Source organism: Anguilla rostrata, chromosome 3 (assembly GCF_018555375.3).
Source record: "Anguilla rostrata isolate EN2019 chromosome 3, ASM1855537v3, whole genome shotgun sequence".
Lineage (NCBI taxonomy): Eukaryota > Metazoa > Chordata > Actinopteri > Anguilliformes > Anguillidae > Anguilla > Anguilla rostrata.
The window spans coordinates 31,100,149-31,117,518 of record NC_057935.1 but is presented as its reverse complement, the minus strand read 5'-3'; the positions used below and the strand labels follow the sequence as shown (position 1 = coordinate 31,117,518).

The 17,370-nt window shown below is 38.2% G+C and overlaps 1 protein-coding gene across 2 annotated transcripts in view; it reads right to left on the bottom strand.

Annotated features, from left to right (window-relative positions):
* The window catches only part of myo3b (myosin IIIB), a 346,614-nt gene that overhangs the window by 172,905 nt on the left and 156,339 nt on the right, over nt 1-17,370 (bottom strand). For both annotated transcript variants that reach the window (XM_064327164.1, XM_064327165.1), the window contains exon 13: nt 5,824-5,977. In XM_064327164.1, coding sequence (XP_064183234.1) covers nt 5,824-5,977 — 154 coding nt within the window. The remainder of the gene's footprint in view (nt 1-5,823; nt 5,978-17,370) is intronic.

Genomic DNA, 17,370 nt, shown 5'->3' with positions numbered 1-17,370 from the left:
TGTCACCTGATTCCTCCAACTCTTCCAGGAGGATAAGCCATTTGAAGATTGCTTCCCCATGGGTCGAAAAGACAGGCCCATGCAGCTTTCAGCTGCTGTCCCCATCCTGGGGCATTTTATGGCTCCACTCAGCTCCACTCATGTACGGCAGTGGAATTTTTACAACTCCACCAGTGTGCGTGCCATGGAAGAATATGTCCAGTTGTGAGGGGACAACAGAGTTGATTGGGAAAACTGAAATTTTACCTTACAACATCTATGCCCAATTTTTCAGTCATGGATTAAAATTATTGACATTCTTTTCAAGAATTCATGGAATCACAAGAAATACATGGAATACAATGGTTTAGGGTTTCATTTGACGCATTTGCCTGAACAGCAGAGGCTCTGCAGGCCAGAGGGTAATACAGTGAGCACCATAATTCCTTTGACAGTGACACATTTTTTGTTATTTTGGTTCTGTACTCTAGCACTTTGAGTTTGAAAGGGTACAATGACAATGAGGTAGAAGTGCAGACTGTCAGCTTTAATTTGAGGGTATTGTCATCCATATCGGATGAACCGTTTAGAAATGACAGCACCTTTTGTACATGGTCGTCCCATTTTAAGGTACTACAAGTATTTGTTGAATTGGCTTCACAGATGTGTTTCGTTAGGCAGGTGTATTCATTTGTGTCGTTAGTGAGTACAGAAGAGAGCTGTTGATGTTTAGTCTTGATTCTAGACTTTGCAATTGCCTTTGTAGATTGTTGTTGGGGTGTGACTATGGAGGAATATTTCGGACAAAATTAAATAAATAAGTACATCATGAAATGTGAGCATAAATAATTAAATATATCATGAAATAAATAAATACATCATGAAATGTGAGCATAAATAGTTAAATGTGGCACAAAATGTACGTATGTATTTATTTATTTAATTATTTATTTATTTCAATGACAAAACTGAAAATGTAAATAAAATAGCCTAAAAAATACAGCACTTTATATTTCTTTTAAGTAATTTATCCATCCATCCATTCTCTAAACCGCTTAGTCCAGGTCAGGGTCGCGGTGGCAAAGGGGCAAGCAGAGCAGCCCAGACATCCCACTCCCCAGTGACTTCCGCTAACTCATCCCGGTGGATCCCCAGGCGATCCCAGGCCAGCCTTTGGATATAATCCCTCCAGCATGTCCTAGGTCTACCACTGGGTCTCCTCCCCAGTGGCCGAGCCTGGAACACCTCCAAAGGGAGGCACCCAGGAGGCATCCTTAGCAGATGCCTGAACCACCTGAACTGACTCCTTTCAATGCGGAGGAGCAGCGGTTCTACTTTGAGGTCCTCCTGGACAGCGGAGCTCCTCACCCTATCAAGGAGAATAGGCCCTGAAACCCTACGGAGAAACCCCATTTCGGCCGCTTGTATTTGCAATCTCACTCTTTCGGTCACTACCCATAGTTCATGACCATAGTTGAGAGTAGGGACGAAGATCGACTGGTAAATCGAAAGCTTTGCCTTTTGACTCAGTTCCTTCTTCACCACCACCATCCGATACAATGCCCGCATTACTGCGGCCGCTGCACCTAGACAACCGTCAATCTCTGAATCCCTTATTCCCTCACTCGTGAATGAGACCCCAAGATACTTCAACTCCTCCACCTGGGGCAGTTGCTCCTCTTTTACTTGAAGAGGGCAAACCATCTTTTTTCCAGGATAGGACCAATAATAATTTATTCATAACTAGCAGGGACCGCACACAAATTGGTTTAATTTCACCAGTTGCCATATAGTCTATGCAGTTTATTGAAAGTATACTCAATTTCAGTGAAAAACTGATAATATGCCAGAGGCGTCATCTCTGTGGAATTCTAAACCTATCATTTCTATAACCACAATGGCCAAAATTATTAATCCCCACCCTTTTTCAGCTTCTTTATCAGTCTTTATCAACTTCACACGATTGCAATGAATTAATTTTGTGTCATTATACGTGCAAAATTATATCATCACACATATAATCACACTAACTTCAAAAATTAAAAACAATTTTACTGTAGGCTTTTTGTGTGATTATATGTGGAAAAAGTATCAAAAGAATCAGTCATTCACTTGTTCTACAGTGTGCCAGAGGAGAGAGTGACACATTCCCACCTATCCGGGTAATAAAACCTGCTGCCTATTGTCTAGCGGAAGATTTTACTTTTTAGAATTTTAAGTAGAAGGCCCAGATATTTAGGAAAATTCATTGAAGGAGGAGGGTAGCTTGCAGCTACAGTGTTGGAGTAAGTAAAATTTTAATGTCTGGCCATTGTAGTGTTAAAATATTTACTGTTCGATTATAGGGGAGACCAGGGTTGGTTGTGCCCCATTTGGTGTTTTATGTGAGTGTTAAGAATGACAGCATTTTCAAATGACCAACTCTATTAACCTTTGGTGATGATTCAATTCAGTTTCTAACCAGAAAGGCACATTTTGACTTCAAACAGAATATGTTCAAAGGAACAACTACTCCTTGGGTTCGATTGTGCCCATAGGTGGGGTCAGTTGTATCCCTTAACCTCTTAGCGCGAAGCCCCTAGTGGTTACTGAACTCAGACATTCAGTGCTAGTGCAACCATGATATGAGTTAAAAACAGAAACGTGTTGTTTTAGTTTCATTAGTAGACGATACAGGACAACGATGCTGAATACGGAGTTTCGCAGCGCCACCATTGTCGCTCTGGTCATTCATTTAACATGCACCCCCTCCCTGCAGTCTCACCTACAACTCCACCCCCCACCCATGACATAATGGACAATATTGTCTATCTTGACATTCATAAAAAATATTATTTCACCACTAAAAAATCACATTCCATCATAGCAACGCTGCTCACTGAATAACGAAATAAACGAGAAAATTAAAAAAAAAATGATACCATGTCATTCTACAGTCAATATCTGGGACTAAATATTGAATAAATATACAACCTTACCGTTGGTTTTACGCGTAGAGATGTCCCTTTTGAGACTGAGTGGTCATACATTGTCTTGGACAATCCCTTTGTGAAATATACGCACATTTGTGATGACTGGATCTTCCAAAATAGCTGTGGGTATTACCACACATGTTGTTTACGGCATTGTCACCCTTTTTAGTACAGTCTGGCTTGATTGACAATTTATTTATTTAGTAGGTGAGAGTATAAGCTTTCTAACGATGTATAACATGTCTAATTTTGCTTTTGGAATAGCGTTTTATAGGTCAGCGTAACCGGACATTTTCTTATCATCGCATTCACTTACGCATTCCCTCTGTGGTGGCAGTAAAAAGACGCTGCACCTAACGAAACATTGCCAACGTTTTTTCGTAATTTCTTGGAAAATACTATTATTATTGAGGACTTCTGGGCATAGCTAAGCCATATGTTTGCTGATAGACCTATCTGACATCGTTTTCTCGAGCAAAACAGAAGTGAATAGAACGGTCCTTGATTTAGCCTGCTGTCTCTGTCTCTATCTACTGAACATAGATAAGATTCCATCATTGCTATGTAAGAATTACTGGTAGTGTTAGTGGTATTATGTAATGTGGATATTTCACACTGTAATGTAACTATTGTATGTATTTCTATACTGTGTACTCTCGTATGTTTTCTTGTATGGGGATGAGACGATATGAAAACAATTTTCACCATCCACCACGTTTTGGCAATGTTCCAACACTCGTCATCACTGTTGCATGCATCACAAAAACTATTACACTACTAATTAACACTAACATTACAGTGTGAAATATCCACATTATATAATACCACTAACCTATTTAAAGACACTCAATTAAAAAAAATAACATGTATATAACCGAAATATTTGAGCAGTTAATACTTACATTACATCTTACGTCTTTTACTGCTATCACAGAGAGAATGCGTAAGTGAATGCGTTGATAAGAAAATTTTCGGTTACGCTGACCTATAAAACGCTATTCCAAAAACAAAATTAGATATGCTATATATCGTTAGAAAGCTTATACTCTCACCTACTGAATAAGTGAATTGTCAATCAAGCCAGACTGTACTAAAAAGGGCGACAACGCCGTAAACAACACGTGGTATTACACACAGCTCGTTATTTACGAAGGTACCCAGGCATCACAAATGCGCATATATTTAACAAACGGACTGTCCAAAACAATAGGTTTTACTCGTAGAGATGTTCCTCAAAAGGAACATCTCTACAGGTAAAACCAATGGTAAGGTTGTATATTTATTCAATATTTAGTTCCAGATATTGACTGTAGAGTTCGCTAGTTAACGTTACTCTCTCTTGCTGTTGTGGTATTTAAAAATGGCGGTCCCATATTTAGTCCCAGATATTGACTCTAGAATGACATGGTATCTTTTTAAAAAATATTCTCGTTTATTTCGTTATTCAGTGAGCAGCGTTTTCACTACTGTATTGGCATATCTTAGGGCTATTGTCGGGTTTATCTTGTTGCTATGATGGAATGCGATTTTTGAGTGATTAAATAATATTTTTATGAAAGCCAAGATAGACAATATTGTCCATTATGTCATGGATGGGGGGTGTAGTTGCAGATGAGACTGCAGGGAGGGGTGTGTGTTAAATGAATGATCAGAGGGACAATGCTGGCGCTGCGAAACTCCATATTCGGCATAGTTGTCATGTATCATCTACTAAGGAAATTAAAACAACGCATTTCTGTTTATAACTCATACTTTGGTTACAGTAGCACTGAATGTCTGATTTTAGTAATCTCGGCGCGCTGGCGTGCCAACCACTACGGGTTTTGCGCTAAGAGGTAAATTATGGTTTTGCCTGTGCATATATCATCTTTCTTATCTCATCAATTTTTGGGAGCCAGCGTGGGTCAGACAACCGTGCCTCAAGGCCATGAGGGCAAGATGCTGGTGCCTGAATGTCAGGAGGGGTAGAGAGGGGCAACCTGTTGAGGTTCAGCAGGGAGCACTGCCCAGGGAGAGGGGTGATTGCCAAGGAAGTGTGTGATAATTGGTGGGCATGTTCTATGGGTATGACCTCATATATTGGGTTTCAGCCAACTGTTGGCCATAAAGGCGAATGTATTATGAAACTTATTGAGAATTCTCTTAGACTGCCCTTGTGATGCTCTCCCTGACCAAATTGATAAATAAATTGTCACTTATTGGACCTGCTGTTGCTGGCACATCTTTGGAGTTTCTGAAGTCTGTTGCTGGGGTGTTGGTCACATCATACTGTCACACGCCAGAGAGAGAGAGCGCACCCACACCAACACACAAAAAATGAATAAATACTGTCACCCTTCCCCCATCACAAGTTCTGGGAAAAACAATGAACTAAAACAACACACTAAAACAACAAAGACAAAAGGAAGTAAAACCCAACAACAGCTCTTCAGCTTGCCGCTCATATCCGATGGATAAGTCTCTTTGTCTTTCATGTGCAAAGACAAAAGGAAACTCAAACACCCACTCTCTCAATGAGTGCTCCCGGTCTCGCCCCCATACTGTGGAGAGAAACACACCTCTAAGCACCTAGGCTGATTAGTTAACGCAACCCAGGTGTATGTGCTCTCTCTACCAGCCGCCATTCCAAGACCAATTCGCTTTTCTAGCGGAGCGAATGCCACATATACATTTTCAAAAATAATTTTGCATTGCGTTCATTTTTCAGAGTTTACTACATATCTATAAAATATGTTATAATCTTGGACTATATTAATACTCACTCAGGCTACCCCAGATCTAAAAGTGCATTTTAATAGGTATTCACTTTCATAGCGTTGCTTAACAGTTATAGGTGGCTGATGTTTCGATGGTTTATTCAGCCCCTCCTTACCTACGAGGGTCTGGTCGGTGGCCTGGGGGAATCGACTCTCCTCATCCAGCAGGGAAAGTAGGCCCATGGGCTTCTGTAGGAACATGTCGAGGATGGGACGGTTGTCCTCATATTCCACAAGGCTGGCATCCACCCCCTCACTCTGGTACTCAATCTGAGCAAAAATCAGAGAATAAACAAACTCAGAGATAATGATAATGTAAAGTAACCCAGTTAAGCTGGTAAAGCAATTTAGGGCTAAATAAGACTGCCTTAAAACAATGCCTTAAAACAATATTGACACTGTGCCCCAGAATACTGCCATGGTTTGGTTGAGTCTTTGTGCACATACACAGAGTTGGTGTACTTCATTAGAAATTCATTTTCATTCATTGTGCACAAGGTTTGTGGATGTTTGTGAGTAACTGTCATTATATGTGGAATCAGACATTGCTGAATGAGTTACTGAATGTAAATTTTGGCTCTTTGAATGCCACAAAAACTTTGGGATTTTTTGTATCATGGTGAGCTGCAGCATATATCTGGAAAATGTGTCTCAGTGAAACTATCTTGATGGATAGATATAAGGAATGCAACAATTGATCAGCTACCGATCATTATTGGCCGATAATACTGAAATAGGCCAGTTGTATCGGCCCGAGGGTGAGCTCCAATTATGTCCTGTTAATCAAAAGGTAGTCTATTGTTTATTTGTAATTCATGAGGTGGTTTTCATTTGCCTGTCAGATAAAAAAACAGCAATTTGTTTATCCATATTCAGTGTTTCCCCTATAATTGTACAGACCTGGGGGGCTGTCAGGCAACAAAATGCTTTTTTTTTAAATGCCGAAAGTAACACCAACTATCTATTCATTTGGAAATAAATAATAATTTGGCTTGGGAGCCTCTGCAGGGTGCTGTTCCGAAAAATGAGACAACCTCTGTGTTGTTGCCTGGGAAGCTTGACGTGATAAGAGTGTCGCTGCAGTGTTCTATCGATGAACTTACAAGATCTTGTTCTTATAAAGCTCATTGTGTTCTATGCTTCTATCAGTATCACTGTAGTCAATCCCTTCATTTTACTTATCCCTGCTGGGTGAAGTGAAAGTAAGTTTCTGATATTTAATATTTTCTTGTGGAATCGCAATCTCACTGTAAGTCTCTGCACTGTCAACCTAATGTCATCGCATTATGTCAGTATGGTAGAGAACGTTGTTGTAAAATTTCTTCTTACAGTGAAGAATCCCTGACTTGCTTACATCCCTGACTTGTTTACATTCTGCAAGAAAATCTATTGCTGTTACCTCATAGCACTTTCGGCACAACGCTGGAAGGTTTGATCTAAATGCAGTGGCAGCAGATACAGCAGCCTGTTACCTATAGGTATTTCTGAAATTTTCTTGTGCTGCCGTAGTAACACATTTCCTACGCTTGCAGGTCAGCCACTCTTCATGGTAAGAAGAAATTTTAGGACAGCACTTCCAGAATTCAATAATGCTGCGACGGTAACAGATTTTGCTTGCATTCACCCCTGTCCAGAATGTAAACTAGTCATGCATTATTCACAGTAAAAATAAATTTTATAACAATGTGAGCATGGCCTAAATGAGAAAAAACTTGTGGGGGACAGACAACCAAGTATTAAATGATTTTCTTTTATGTTCATGATGTTCTAATATTTTGTAAAGGTTAGAAAATGTTAACAATAATGCACAAGAATGCACCAATATGAAATCTGATATTTCCATGTTTGGTGCATCCCTAATAGATAGCACTCTTGGTAAGTGGAAACATAGCTTTATTCCATTTTTAGCTGAGAGCACTTAAATTTACTATACTGTATGAACCATATGACTTAAATTATCAACCAAGCTCCATTTTTGAAATCACATCACATCAAATTCATAACAAATAGTGCCACTTATTAATTCATAATTTATATCAATCTGCAAATAACCAGGAGTTATTTTCAACTAACGGATTTTAGGAGCTTTATGTTTAAATCATTGACCAGTAATAATCATCCTTATTAATGGATAGGAACTTAAAATGAAAATCCTTTCTCTCCTATGATACCTCATTACAGTGAAATCACTACATATTATTCAGTGGCAACGTTGTAAGTGCTAACTCAAAATTTTGATTGGCTAACACTTGTTAGGACACAATTTAAAATTCCATGTGCACATTCCAGGTCAATTAAACATGATCTGGCTTATTTTTAAAAGTGTCCATCAGATTGATACTACATAAGCTGTATCTTAGTAATGACTGGTTTCTTTTCAAAATTTAGACGTATTTACTTAAAGGTAATGTATGAAAAAAAAATTTAATGCCAAATTTATTTATTTACCGAAAAAGTTAACTCCTTCACGCAAGCCCCTTAGTGGGTTGAAACAACAAACTCTCAGATCTAGCTTTATTAGTAGATGATGCACGACAACTGTCAAATACGGAATTTCTAAGCGCCACCATTGTCGCATAGGTCATCCATTTAATAAGCACCCCCTCCCTGCAGTCTCATCTGCAATTACACCTACAAGCATGATACACTGGACAATAGTGTCTATCTGGGCATTCATAAAAAAATATTTCACCACCAAAAATTTGGATTCCATCATAGCAACAAGATAAACCCAACAAAGATTTACAAATACGCCAGTGAAAAATACTGCTCATTGAATAACGAAATAAGTCAAATTTTTCTGAAATTATACCATGTCATTCGACTATCTATAGCTAATAGTGACTAAATCTGGAAAGAAATATACCTATCATCTTACCATATTTTACACAGAAACATGCCCCCTTTCAAGATTCAGTGGTCATTTATTGTCTTGAACAATCCATTTGAGAAATAAACATGCAAATAGAAAGCGGGGGTAGGTATATAGAACAGCCATGCACAAAACACCACCCACAATTTAGACTAAGGTAAATCTGTCCAGTTCTTTCTGGTTTGAATGATACCTCCTCTTTTATCCAGTAAAGGACAGTACAAGCTTTCCAATGGTGTATCACATGTCTCATTTTAATTTCTTTAGAAGGACGCAGACCTGTGTGTAACAGCTTTAAATTTTAATTAATCACAGCATTGTGCAGTCAACCATAACATTACACAGTAAAATACCAGCACTCGTTTTGACGTAATTTCTTCCTTTGGTTTTTGAAAGATTTTACTAGTTTTTCCAACTCATCAGCATGGCTAAAGAAAATTCTGTAGGGAGCGCTCATAAAGATGTATGTATTACTGTTTGTGTTCAATTATTTATGTTGTGTCATATTTTTAATATTGTAATATTCTCATTGGTCGTAAGAGACAACTACTAGCCGTTACTAATAATGCTCAAAAATTTTGTATTGGGGGCTAACTAACAGGCCTAGGTGTTTGTATAGTGGCACTGTTGCCGTACATTGGACAGTGTTAGCAGCTCATAGTGTAGTAGCTTGGAGTAGTCTGCTTTGTTAGAATTCATATAACCCACAAAAAATTGGGTGTTTTTCTATGAAATTGGGTGTTATGTTTACCGGTTTACCATGAAGCTAGAATATCGGCAGCATTTTTATGATGCTGGAGTATTATTTTATTGTGAACTTATTGTACATAATGTGCAGTAATATTATCTCCATTAGCTTGACAGACATGTAATCCACCATTTGACCGTTCTCAGCCACAGGAAGTTTCAAAGCGCTCAGCCAGCATAGCTCAGTGCTCACCACTAACATTCCCATAATAACCAAATGTGTCCCCCCAAAAAGGTCTCAAAATATTGAGTTAATGTGTCATCATAATGCGTATTAGGAGAAGGTGAATTTCCCTACAACCTTAAAAATATGTGTTGCTTTGTAAATTGACCATCCCTTAGTTCCTCCCTGATCATTAATTAAATATGCATAGGTCAGGCACAGAAGGGGTGTCCATCTCTCCCCCCTCCCATCTTTCATGAGATAAAATATGGGGCTTTATTTTTGTCAGCAGTTAGTTAGGGCAACTTGGCAAGAAGAAGTTAGTAACTGTTAGTTGGAAGTGGGCATCTGAGTCCTGCATCTAGGTCTGGTGTTCTACATTTCTTTTGGTCATCCCTGCTGTCTTTTGGTTTTTGAATTTCATACTTGGCACAATCTTGGATTACTTTTATCTGTGGTTTGATTATTTTCTTTCATTCCTTTCTTATGTGACTATGAATATTTGTTATTCTTTAAAGGTAGCTGAACCTCATCTTTAGATTAGATGTGAATATTTGTCGTAATGAAATTTTATTAAAGAATTTATCATGTTATAGTTGTACCTTTTGATAAAGGTTGATCCAAGTTTGCTCTGTCTATCAATTAATTCAGCGATTGAACTGGTAATTGATGTCTTTGCTAATAATTACCAAATTAAATCAAATAAACATATTTTATGTAGGATAAGTGCGGTGTTTTAACTGCTGATGCACTTGTGTTCAGTATTCAGAGGACCGGACATTAAACGAGGGTGTTAATGATTAAAACTGCTGGATTCATAAAATTAAACATATTTCAATTATTCCTCACTTTGCTGACAGACTATAGTTGTCACTTAGGCACTGGTATTCAAACTCGGTCCAGTGTATGCTGGTTTTGTTGTAGCCACAATGGCAATCGCTGGCCAAAATCTGGCCAATCCTTGCCTATTCATGTACGGTTCTATTTAAGGCTTTATAACTTCAGATGTGAGCATCACAGAGACTTGGAAAATTACTTAAATGAAGCAAGACAATTGCACCACTTACAACACTAAATTAGATTATTTCTACCTAAATTATGAATATAAACTAAAGTGCCACACATACAAAAAAAATCTTTGGAGAAAATGAAAAAAAAACAAAAAAAGTCCCCACTAATTCAAGTACTGAGAGATACATATGTAAAAACTATACATTTCTTGGATTATACACACCTTGAACACAAGTGCAAAATCTGACGGTGACACGCATAACTACTAAAGATCTATGAAGTGAAATGTAAACAGTGTACCCTGGTGTCATTTAGTCTCCAAATCTATCCAAAATATCTCAATTGTGCATTGATGTAAATCATAAAATAATCATATATTTCACTAAAAAAATCAACTGTTTTCACTCCTGAAACTCACTTCTGCATATTTTTATGTGAGAATTACTATCTTTTCATCAGTATAGGGGTCTAAGGGTCCACAAACCTATCCAAATGTTGTCCAAAACTGAATAAAATGCTTTTTGTCCATTATAAAAAATAGGATTTGTCCCTTATGAAAACATTGATATCACACTGAAAAATAATGCAAAAACACTGTGACACATTATGATATACACACCTTATTATGTATGAATCATTCATTTACTCTTTTGTTTTTTCTGTATTCTACAGTATGTAATCTTTTGTTGCATGGGGATGGAATGATATTTCTCTGTAGTGTGTTTTCCAAATGTTACTATGTATAATTATAAATAATATAATTAAACTATTCCCGAAGGGAAATTTTACATTCATCTAGCAATTAGCACACATTACATTTGAATGTGTATTTTCCATGCCATGAGTGACAGCCCATGGAGATACGAATATTTTGCATTATGTACAATAAGACTACAATGAAATATCAGTCCACCCTCACGAAAACACCGCCAATGTTCTAGCTTCATGGCAAATGGGTGCTTTTAACATTATACATGATGGAGCCACCCATTGTATGAACGCTTACACTACAGTATGTCAATGCCTGCATCAGTGAATAGCACAAACCTCATGAAAGACAGTTCCATTGTGAGTGGTATGAATTCTAAAGCAGGCCACCATGAGGTACTACGCCAATAGTAACCAACCCTTTTCCCTGGAGATCTACCATAATGTAGGTTTTCACTCCAACCATAACAATGTACACCTCATTCAACAGCAAAATGGCTGCTAATTAGTAGAGTCAGGTGCTTATTAGTAGAGTCATTTCAAATTATGGTTGAAACCTACAGGATGGTAGATCTACAGGAACAGGGTTGGTTACCACTACACTATGCTAGCAATGCCTTAAGTATGCATAATATACCTCTATACTAACAGCTGTTGGCTAGCCCCCAGTACAAATATGCTCAGCATTATTAGCAAAGGCTAACATTGAGTTGTCCATGTATGACCGATGCAAATATAGCAATATCAAAAATATGACACCAGGTAATGGTGGAGTGAAAATATGAATTATTTAAATATTACAAGCAGTAATACATAAATCTTAACCATGTTCACATGTATCCTCAATCGACTTCATGCTTCCAGATTCAGAAAAGCCTCTGCATCTTCACTTCTTACCCATTCCCCAAATCCATCTCACCAAGATAAGAATTTGCTTCAGCCATGCTGATGAGTAGGTCAAATCAGTAAAATCAAAGGAAAACGATCGGGATGTCCTGATCTGAACCATGGATCCGTGTCGGCTCTCGATACCACCATATTTTGTCGACTGGGTATCGGCTAGGACACGCCTGATCTGAATCTGATCCTGTCTGACACTACAACATTTAATATGCATATTAACTTTTGCATGTAGCAAAGTTTCACCTCCGTACTTGCTGACTGTTTATGGCAATTGCCTGAATGAACTCTAACTCCCTTGAACAAGCACTATCCATTAGCCTCCACAAACAATCCTGTTGTTTATAAAAGGAGTTGGCATCTGCTATAATGTCAGCTTTGTGGAACGTATAGAAAGTCCAAAAGCAGCCCTACGGCCACTTGCAACATTTGCAATGCCAGTGTCTCAAGGAGCGACATTAACCCCTTAGCGCACGTGCCAAATCTTGCCAATCCTTGCCCATTTAGGGGGTACCCTATTTAAAGCCTTATAACTCCAGATTTGAACACCACAGAGACTTGAAAAATGGCTTAAATGAAGCAGGGCATTTGTACAATTTACAATACTAATGCAGATTAGTTTATATTCATAATTTTGGAAGAAATAAAGTGCCACAAATGCAATTGTCTAGACAAAAAAATCTAAAATGAATTTGCACTTTTTTAGTTTGCAATGAAATACTGAGAGATTGCATATATACAGCAGGTTAAACTGTGTTAACACGTGTTAAACATGTGCTGGATCAAAAACTTCTTGACCACAAGTTCATAAAATCTAAGGGTGGATATGTAGAAGCAAAAACTAAGCAGTGTACCCAGCGTCTCCCAATCTATCCAAAATGTCTAAATTATGCATTGCTGTAAATCAAAACATATTCACGTATTTCACTGCAAATCAACAGTTTTGTCTCAAGAAACTCACTGTTGCATCATTTCCAAGTGGGAATTACAAGCTTTGAAATATCCACATTATATAATACCACTAACCTATTTAAAGACACTCAATTTCAAAAATAACGTATATAACCGAAGTATTTTGAGCAGTAATACTTACATAGCAATGATGAAGTCTTATCTGTTTTCAATGGATAGAGGCAGAGACAGGAAGTCAATGATATAGTTCTATCCGCTCCCGTCTTACACCAGAAAACGATGTCAGCTAGGTCTATCAGCAAACATATGGCTTAGCTATGCTCAGAAGTCCTCAATAATAATAGTATTTTCCAAGAAATTCCGAAAAATCTGACGTTTCGTTAGCAGCGTCTATGTTTTACTGCTACCACAGAGTGAATGCGTAATTGAATGCGATGATAAGAAAATTTCCGGATGCGCTGACCTATAAAATGCTATTCCAAAAGCAGATTTAGACATGTTATACATCTTTAGAAAGCTTATACTCTCACCTACTAAATAAATGAATTGTCAATCAAGCCAGACTGTACTAAAAAGGGCGACAAGGCCGTAAACAACACGTGTGGTATTACGCACAGCTATTTTGGAAGATACCCAGGCATCACAGATGCGCCTGTATTTCACAAAGGGATTGTCCAAGACAATGTATGACCACTCAGTCTCAAAAGGGACATCTCTACGCATAAAACCAACGGTAAGGTTGTATATTTATTCAATATTTAGTCCCAGATATTGACTGTAGAATGACATAGTATCATTTTTAAAAACTTTTTCTCGTTTATTTCGTTATTCAGTGAGCAGCGTTTTCACTGCTGTATTGGCATATCTTAGGGCTATTGTCGGGTTTATCTTGTTGCTTTGACGGAGTACGATATTTTAGTGGTGAAAGAATATTTTTATGAATGCCAAGATAGACAATATTGTCCATTATGTCATGTGTGGGGGGTGTAGTTGTAGATGAGACTGCAGGGAGGGAGGCATGAATGACCAGAGCGACAATGGTGGTGCTGCGAAACTCCATATTCAGCATAGTTGTAATGTATCCTCAGATAAATATTGCCAAGACAAAAGACATGGTCATCACAAACCCCAGTCCACACCATACAGTCCAAAACCCCACATGCATCAATAACGAAACTGTTGAACTGGTTAACTTCTTCAAATATCTCGGACTCACTCTGGACAATAAACTCAGTTTTGATCAACACACCACTGACATCCATAAACGCAGCCAGCAAAGACTTTCAGTCATACGGAAACTAAGAGCACTTTCTGTTGCACCTCACCTTCTGTCACTACTGTACAAAAGCATCATCCACCCCATCTTACTCTACTGCTCACCCTGTTTCTTCACCATGTTAACTGCCACAAACAGGAACAAACTCACCCGCATCACACATAACGCCTCAAAAATCATTGGACTTCCCACCCAAAACCTCTCAGAGCTCAACAACAGAGCCCTTACACACAGAGCACTCACCATAGCGCACGACCCCACACACCCCCTCAATCCACTATTCTCACTCCTTCCATATGGCCGCAGGGACAGGTCTCTGACCTGGAAATGGGCACATTTTAAAAAGAGTTTTGTCCCTTCTGCTATCGAGGTGCTGAACAAACTGCCACACTGAGTGTCAAGTGTATTATATGTATGTATCTAGTATTTATTACTGTATGTATCTGTATTTATTATGTGTGTGTTATATGTATATACTGTACTGTATGTATCTATGTATTTATGTGAGGCTGCAAGGCAAACTGTGAAAACAAATTTCCCCTTGGGGACAATAAATATTGTATTGTATTGTATTGTATTGTCTACTTATGAAACTAAAACAACGTGTTTCTGTTTTTAACTTGTACTTTGGTTGCAGTAGCACTGAATGTCTGAGTTCAGTAATCTTGGCACGCCAGCCTGCCGGCCACTAGGGGCTTTGCGCTAAGAGGTTAACACTGCTTCTTACAATACAACAAATTTGACAAAGCACCTAAAGAAACACAACTGAAAAGAGTATGCCAACTTTTCACTGTTGTTAATTTTATCTTTTATGGAATGTTCAAGCCGGAATGATAATGCTTATACACCACTTCAAAGAAGGGGTGGGCCTTATTTTTAGGTTGGCTTTCACAACTGGTATGAATTCACACAGCAGTATGTGTTTTTGCAGTACCATTATCAATGGTATTTTATTGTTTTTCATCCTATAAATTAAAATAAAATATATTCCGGTTCCGGTGGCATGGAATGAATGAGATCGCGTCCGAATGATCCGTATTTATTGAATTAAGTTATTAAGTTATTCTTCACTTTCTCTACAAATATTGGAATGTTAAATCAAGGTGCACGGGAAAAAGGGAGTATCACTTCGTGTTTTATAAAGCAATGCAAAAAGCAACGCAACGCGATGCCGGCAAAATCTCCAAACAAACAATGTGTAACACTGAACTGGCAACTACACTGCACAAAATTGTTCGCGAAGAAATATCTGAAGCGTTTGAAACAAAGTTGCAACCTGTGAATGAGCTAATCGCAAGTCTAAAATCAAAAGTGGAGAAATGTGAGGGGAGTTTGGTAACTCTTGAATCCTTTGCTAATGATTCAGCCAAAAGGCTCTCACAACTCAAAATCGATCAGGAGACTCTACGGAATGAGAATGAAACCCTGTGATTAAAATTGGATCAGCTCGAGAACCACTCCTGTAAATGCAACATCTAAGTTCTGGGTCTGGAGAACAACATTGAGGCGGGTAACCCAACTAACTTTATTAATAACTTTCTCTGTGAGCTGCTTGGGAAGGAGAAATTGGGTCCCATGCCACCAGCAGTTACTGCTCACCGTACTGGCCCGCCATACAAGACCTCTCGCTGCATGATTGTGCGACTCTACAGCTCTGAGCTGAAAACGACAATTATCTGTTTAGCAGCAAGACATGCTGTCATGGTTCTGTATTTTCTGTTTCTGTTTTTCCCCTTTTGGCCACCAGATAGCAGCACTTCAGTTTTGTGTTTCAGTTCGTTCTCCCACCCTGTGTTAATTGTATTATTGGTTTTAATTATTCTATCATTGCTTCAACCTGTGCCTTGTTATCCCCTCCTTTTCTGGTTTGATTGTTCTTTGAGTTCATCTGTGTCTTGTTACCCCTGTCTGTTTAAGTTCTTTGTCCCCTTGACTCGGGTGTTGGGTCCTTGTGTTCGTTTCTGAATGTATGTATTCTGCCCGCTTCGGTCCTGCTTGTGTGTTGTGTGTTTCTGTGTTTGTTTCTGACTATATGTATCTGCCCGCTTTGGTCCTGCTTGCGTTTCGTTTGTATTTCTGACCTGCCTGTGTTCCGCCCTGCTTGTGGGGTGGTATAGGGTCTTCTCTGTTTTGTCTTTCTTTGTGTGCAAATATAAAGTCAGGGCTCACTTTAAGTTGTTGAGTTGAGTTGAGTGTCTTCAATCTGTACCTTTACTGTTTGCAAATAGATTCCCTTCTTGTAAACATTATAGGTCTAAAACCCTATGGCTAGTTTGAATATTTTTTGTTGAAACTTGAAGGGCCTTAACTGTCCTAATAAAAGAGCAGCCTGCTTAGACTTACTAGCAAGAAATAAGATTGATTTAGCTATGTTCCAGGAGACACATCTGCTTAGAAAGGATGTTAGTAGATTGGAAAACCACCTCTATAAAGTGTGTGCTTCCTCTTCTGCTTTAAATAAAACAAAAGGGGTAATAATACACGTAAAACACTTCAGATAATCATTATTGGGAGTGATGAAGCTGGTAGAGTCACGTTTATTAAGTGTATATATAATGGAAGGAAAGTTGCATTCGTCAACATATATGCACCAAACACATATGAAGATCCTTTTTTTACTCGGCTGAATAAGGTATTGGCCAAACTCTCTGATTTTGAATTAGTAGCCTAATCGGTTCTGATATGAATGCCATACTAGATCAAAAATTTGACAAATCAAGCAAATCTCACTCTAACATACAAACAACTAAAGCATTAAAGCATCTACTTTCTGATTTTAATCGTAGGGATATTTGGTGGGCACACAATCCCACATCTAAGGAGTATACTTTTTATTCAGATAGACATAAATCCTTTTCAAGGATAGATTTCATATTAATGTCTGCATCCCTTATGTCTTTGGTTCAAAACATAGAGATAAAGGACATGAGCCGAACAGACCATCATGCATATAACTGTCAACTGTTGATTACTCATTTACCTAAAAGAGCCACTAGGTGGTGGTTTAATTTACCTTTATTACAAAATCAAGATTTCTGTGATCATTTTCAACTGGAACTAGCAGAATTTTTAAA